The sequence below is a fragment of the Vidua macroura genome, chromosome 4 (assembly GCF_024509145.1).
Source record: "Vidua macroura isolate BioBank_ID:100142 chromosome 4, ASM2450914v1, whole genome shotgun sequence".
NCBI classification, from domain to species: Eukaryota; Metazoa; Chordata; class Aves; order Passeriformes; family Viduidae; genus Vidua; species Vidua macroura.
The window spans coordinates 16,385,882-16,392,410 of NC_071574.1; the positions used below are offsets into that span (position 1 = coordinate 16,385,882).

The 6,529-nt window shown below is 42.2% G+C and overlaps 1 protein-coding gene across 4 annotated transcripts in view; it reads left to right on the forward strand.

The window, feature by feature from the left end:
- Nucleotides 1-6,259, forward strand: part of SEC24D (SEC24 homolog D, COPII coat complex component) — a 41,886-nt gene extending 35,627 nt beyond the window's left edge. For 3 of the 4 annotated variants that reach the window (XM_053976293.1, XM_053976292.1, XM_053976291.1), the window contains exons 16-24: nt 448-544; nt 1,142-1,287; nt 1,854-1,992; nt 2,399-2,517; nt 3,099-3,278; nt 3,412-3,603; nt 4,095-4,184; nt 4,582-4,667; nt 4,765-6,259. In XM_053976293.1, the coding sequence (XP_053832268.1) occupies nt 448-544; nt 1,142-1,287; nt 1,854-1,992; nt 2,399-2,517; nt 3,099-3,278; nt 3,412-3,603; nt 4,095-4,184; nt 4,582-4,667; nt 4,765-4,891 (1,176 nt within the window). In that variant the 3' untranslated portion in view covers nt 4,892-6,259. Of the gene's footprint in view, nt 1-447; nt 545-1,141; nt 1,288-1,853; nt 1,993-2,398; nt 2,518-3,098; nt 3,279-3,411; nt 3,604-4,094; nt 4,185-4,581 lie in introns of all 4 variants that reach the window. The other variant, XM_053976294.1, reaches the window with a different exon arrangement.
- Nucleotides 6,260-6,529: the final 270 nt, after the last annotated feature.

Below are 6,529 nucleotides of genomic sequence, written 5' to 3' on the forward strand. Positions count from 1 at the left end.
TTGCTGCCTTTCAGATAGTAACAGCTGGGGTGTTGCTGTTGTTTTTCATCTCATTTCAGTGTATGCTTGGACACTTAGCTTAAAGCAGAGCAAATCTGGAAAACCTGGTTATCAATTCCAGGGGATAAAATTAAAATTTAACAATGGCAGGTTAAGCTCAAGTTTGGATCTTGAAGTAGTAATAAGCTGGTTGGCATCCTAAAATTTTGCTGAAAGGTCAAGTGCAGGAATGCCCAGTTAATGTTCAGGCCTGGTGGTGAGTGGTGGACACTTGTATATACCTGATTCTGATAACAACAATCACATTTGAAATACTTTTTAAAGGACTCAAGAGCTGTGAGCAGATTTGCTGTGGGGAGATAGGGATCATGGGAGGGGATGTTGGGGCACTGCTGTGCTGCTGCCCTTTGGTGTTGAACCTCTGAACCTTCTGCTTTGTGTTTGCAGCTTGATACCGACAGCTCCCAGTTCTTAAGTGACCTCAGGAAGGATGTCCAAAAAAAGATGGGATTTGATGCAACAATGAGGGTTCGGACAAGTACAGGTAATAGGACCCATGGGAATGAACTTTAAATAATGTAGTGCCGTGCAACTCAAGATCAGGCTGGTTTAATGTCATTATGTACCTCTTGAAAATTAATTTAATAGACTGATGAAATCCATGGCTGTGTGTATATATTGTTACTTATGTACATATATATGTACACACACACATGTACTTCCTGTATATGCCTCCTTAATAACTGATTTTCAAGTCTGGGAAAGGCTTCTGCTCACTCTGCACACACCATTGACTGCAAGGAGATTGTATAAAAAGGTGTTGGATACTGACGTGTGCCTTCATTTTCGTACTCAAATGACATTCCTATGGCTATCCAGCTTCTTTCATTCAGTCTTAGCTCAAATGCAAGTATTAGAGAAAGGGATACACTCAGAGGCCAAGCCAGCAGTGCAGGAGCTCTGGGTGTCCCAAGTCACAGCTTTTCCCTTTCTCCAGCTCTCACAAATGCCATCAGCAAGGACAGTTGTTGGGACTCCTGAGGCTGTAAAGCCCTGAGGAGAAATGGCTCCTGCTTCAGTAAGTGATCTCAATTTAATTTGCCATTTTAAAATGAAATGTTCTGTTTGAATCTGGCTGCAGGCTTCAGGGCTACAGAATTCTTTGGGGCCATTTACATGAACAACACCACGGATGTGGAGATGGCAGCGGTTGACTGTGACAAAGCAGTGACAGTGGAGTTCAAACATGATGACAAACTGAATGAAGACACTGGGGCCTTAATTCAGGTAAAAAACCCACATTCATGTATACCATAAAATGGTGAGCAAGACCTTCTAGAGCCAGAGCAGCGAAGTGATGGTGTAGGAGTGGTGGGAACAAGGCACAACTTGCACAGGCTCTTGTGCCATAACACCACTAGTAAAAAGTGTGTTCCCCTATATCTGTGCTGCATGTTCTATTCAGGGGTACCCAAATCCTTTCTAAATACTCACTGAGACCTCATCAGCTGTTCATTTTTTTCTATTTCACTGTAAATAAGTTTATGTGGAGTAAGAGATTCATTGCTACTTACATGGCAATTGTTATTGCTGTGGCATTCCTTGTGATCTCTCTATTCAGGAGCAACTCTATTGCTAAACCTCACTTCCCCCTCTAGGGACTGTAGGACTTTTTATTATGTTAAGATGAGTAACTTATAAAATTGTCTGATAGATGTCCCTAAGAACCACAGGTATGCTGGTGCTACAGTTGCCAGCAGCACTGCCAGGCTGCCCTGGCTGCAGAAGGTGTCATGTGCCTTTTGTGTACAGAGAAGTTGGCTCCGTGGTGACACTTTGTGCCTCTGTTGCAGTGTGCTGTCCTGTACACTTCGATGAGCGGGCAGAGGCGAATCCGCATACACAACATAGGTTTGAATTGCAGCTCCCAGTTAGCTGATATCTACAGGACTTGTGAGACTGATGCACTTATCAACTTCTTTGCTAAGTCAGGTACTGCAACAGACCAGTTTTGTTTCCTTTTCTACTTTGGCATGGATGAAGGGGAAGGAAAGGGGACTGAAGTGATTACTTAGTGGGAAATAATTTTTTATAAGTTGCTGCTCCATGCCTGAGCAATTCCTGAAGTATTATGAAATTGAAAAGACTAATATTTACCTATTTTAGACAAACTGCCATAAAAGTAATGCTTGTGTAATACACAGAACTGGGCAGGTACAGTAAGTGGCAATGGACATCCTGCCACAGTGTTGGGGGTTTGGTGGGGGTTTTGGATGTCTGTAGAAGAGACTGAAAAGCAGCCTCAGCCCTCAGGTGTGTAAAATCAGAAACTAGCAGCAGACAAAGATGCTTTGAGAGAGTGTCTTTTTTAACACACACTTTTATTCTGTGCTTGTAGCTTTTAAAGCTATTCTGAGCCAGCCCCTGAAGACAGTCAGGGACAACCTGATGAATCAGACTGCTCACATGCTGGCCTGCTACAAGAAGAACTGTGCCAGCCCAGCAGCTGTCAGCCAGGTAAAACCCACACCCAGTCCTACCCACTCAGGCTTTACCACAAGTGCACAACCACCCTGAAACGTCAGCAGTGGTGGCACTTAGAGCACAGAGAAGCTGTTGTTCTGGAACAAAAGGCAATGCCACTGACGCCTGTAGTCACACAAAGGAGCTCAGCTAGCCCTTTTCTTCCTGCTGGAATTATGCAGGGACTCACAAAGCTTTCATTTTTAATTCTTATGTTGTTATAAATGGTTGCAATATTCTAATTTTTCACTAAGCAGACTGACTGATTTGTTTCCATTTAATTTATTCAGTCACATTTTAGTGATTCAACTCAAAGAAGGACTCAGGCTTTTCCATCCCAGAGGTGTTGCCAGTAACCACAAGCCTGGGCAGTGAACTGTTCATTTTTGGTGAGGACCAAATATGTCAAAAACCAGGGTCACTTACTGTGGAACACTATTTCTCTCCTTAATTCTCCAGAGAGTGCCCCAAAAATTAACAGTGTTACAGGGAGATGACAGCAGCCAAGACAGCAACTACAGCTTATAGAGCAAATAATTTCTGTTGAATTCTTTTTAAATGTGTTGTTTTCTCAGCTGATCCTGCCAGACACGATGAAGGTGCTGCCCGTGTACATTAACTGCCTTTTGAAGAGCTGTGTGCTGGCTGGCAGGCCCGAAATCCCGACCGACAAGAGGGCTTTCCACCGTCAGCTGGTCATGGCCATGGGGGTGGCTGACACACAGCTCTTCTTCTACCCCCTGCTGCTGCCAATTGTGAGTCAGTGGTGGTTTTTTCACTTTAATTTCTAACCCCTCTTACCTGGAAAGGAACCACTACGATGTACCAAGCCTTTGATTTGTTACTTTTCAAATCAATTCCACGGCTCTTGTGTCTTTTGCCCCACAGCATAGCCTGGATCTGAAGAGTGATGCGGTCCCAGCCGCTGTCCGCTGCTCTGAGGAGCGCCTCTCTGAGGGAGGGGCCTTCCTGCTAGCCAATGGGCTGAGCATGTTCCTGTGGCTGGGAGCCAGTGTGTCCCCAGAGCTCATCCAGGGGCTTTTCAACGTGCCGTCCTTCACACACATCAGCACCGAGGCCGTGAGTAGATGCAAACTAAGAATTGAGGATTTAGCAAGGCTAGATGCTAATCAGAGAAACAAGTGAGGTCTTTATTCATCCTTCAGCCTTAAAAGCAAGAACAGGTGACCAGCAGAAGGTGTTTAGACAACAGAATTGCTTTAAGTTACATAAAACTTAACACTTTGACACTCTGAACACTAAGAGGACAGAAGCTTTCACAATTTCTTTAATCTTCTTAAACTTAGTTGCAGATGTTGAAGTCCTTTCAACTGTGTATTACTAAAATTAGAACAAAACACTTTGCAATGGTTAAGTTTTCCTGATGATGAATTTTCATCTAGTGATTATTTTAAACTGAAAAATGAGTCCTCAAGGTGAGACTTTTTAGTGGAAGAGATGGAGTTTCCTGGTTTAGTATGAAATCCACAGTACCTTAGAATGTAACTGTCAGCAGCTAGTCTTGTTTAGAGATGTGACTGGACTATAACAACTTGCTTTCCTTCTGACAGACATCCCTGCCTGACCTGGACAATCCATTTTCTAAGAAACTGAAGCATATCCTGGAGCAAATCCAGAGCCAAAAGCCCCACACTATGAAGGTAACTGCTTTCTGATTCAACTCATTCCTCATACTTGTTCAAAGAAATGCTTCAGGCTTTGCCAAAACTTACCAGTGGCTGTAAAAGATTTTTTAGGTATCGGGAGTCTTCCTGCATGTAGATGAGTTCCAGCATGATTTGTAGGCACAAGCATCTCAAATGTGCTTTATTCCAAATCAAAACTGATTTTCAAAGGTAGTCAAGTTTAAAAGGTAATCATTTTTATTCTGCACTCTTCAATTCACTTAGTCTCCCCAGCTTCTGCAATGTGGAGATTTTTTAGTTTTGGGGGTTTTCCCCACCTCAAGAGCATCCACTAAGAGACAGAGGAAAACTGTACTGCCATCTAGTCTGAATACATCCTAAAATTATCTGCCTGTATCTCTTATCTTTCCAGCTGATGATAGTGAAGCAGCGGGAGCAGCCGGAGATGCTTTTCCGCCAGTTCCTAGTAGAAGACAAGAATATTTATGGAGGAGCCTCGTATGTGGATTTCCTCTTGTGCATTCACAAAGAGATCAGCCAGCTGCTCAGTTAAGGCAACTCAAGTAAAATGTTAAGTTCCTTTTTGCCTTTGCAGGAGCGACAGTTTTTGGTGCCTGAAGACTGGCCCACAGCTCCACCAGACCCAGGCCTTCTGCTCTGCTTTACTGACCCTTTTCTCTGCTCTTTTTGTACAGTTTCATTTGATCCCACCTCTCCCCTGAGTATTTTGCTTATTTCTTAAGCTGTAGAATAGGAAGTTCTGCACTTGGGTATTAATCTTCTGGGAGTTGTGACTCTCTACATGAATTGCTAGATTTCAGAGTACCAATGCTTAAGAGCATATATGGCATACCTTTCTTAAAAGACAATTTAGAAAACTCTCAATTATTCCTTTTTCTAGTCCTAAGTTGTACTAGAGCTGGGAAAGATGATCAGAATCTATACAGAGGAGGAAAAAAATACAAAACATTTCTTTTTCTAAGTGAGGACATGGAGTTTAATCAGATTGACAATAAACATGTAGTTCAGTTTGAAGGATTTCAAAGTCCTTCCTGTGAAACAAATATCTGTAGAGTAAATCCCTTTTTTCCTGGAATGGACAAGTGTTACTATATACAGAAGTAGAGCTCTAAGGACCCTTCCACAGCCAGGGTTATCCAGGAGACAGAAACGCCTCCGTTTTGTAATTGGACTTGAGTAAGTGTAACAACAACAGGGATCACAGGAAGAACCGTAATCAAACAATCCTTTTGCCACCTTTGGCAGATGATGTCACACTATTATGATACAATTCTGTCCACTTGGGGGCAGCAATTAGCTTAGCGTACTATTTAATTACATTTTCAAAATTGCACAGGTTAGGCTTTATTTAGTGCATTTGCTAACTGGAATATTCCCAACACAACTCAGAAAAACCTGTCCTTCAAAATGTCTGTGGCAGATCAGCTGTGAGACAGTTGACACATTAACCAAAGGTTATTTGTGGTGCTATAAAGCCTCTTGTTTAATACCAGTTCTATTACAATGACCTCCTCTCCCATGACTAATTTAATCAATGGTCACTGCTTTGAAAAACTAGCCTTTTGCTAATACCAATATTGAAGGTAGAATTTGGAAAGCCAGAGCCTTTGGAATGGCTGTTTACCTCAGATACTTCATCAGTCTCTCTGTCTCTTTAGGACCAATGCCTCTGAACGTGAGGTTTGAACTTTGCCAAGCTTGAAAAGCTATTAGTGTTTCAAAGAAAGCCAAAAAATACTCAAAAGTAAGGTTAAGCCTCAGTAAAGAAAAAAGTGCCTTCAAACATGTTAGTGTTGCTACTTATATTAATTATTTAATATCCAAAATAAGCAGTCAAAATGCATAGTTTTTTGGTTCAACAGCTTATCTATACAGTCATTCTTGTCGTTCACCAAGAGCTCTTGAAATAAGTGGCTGTATTACAAACGGGTCCTCGGCCTGAATTCAGCTGCCAAGACAAGCACTTTTTAGCTGTAGACGTTACGCTGTAAAAAGTATTCATTGCCATTTCATTCATAAAATGACACCAGCAACATTTGTGTAAAGAAATAAGCAATTATTAAATATAATCTGTGTGTGTGTGTTTATTTCATACATCCCAAGTTCTCCAAGGTTCTATGGCCATGACATCCAGCAGTGAGTACACTGTAAGTCTGAAAGTCACCTTCTCCTACTGTGACTCTCAAGACAGACAGCTTACATGGCCTCAGCATTTTCAGTGTGTTTCTGCTGTTATCACCCATGGCTGTGGTGAGAAGAAACGATCCAAGTGAAGGAAAGTGTCCCAAACCGGGGCTGTTCAGCACCAAGCTTAGGTAAGCCAAAGTTGTTCATATTGG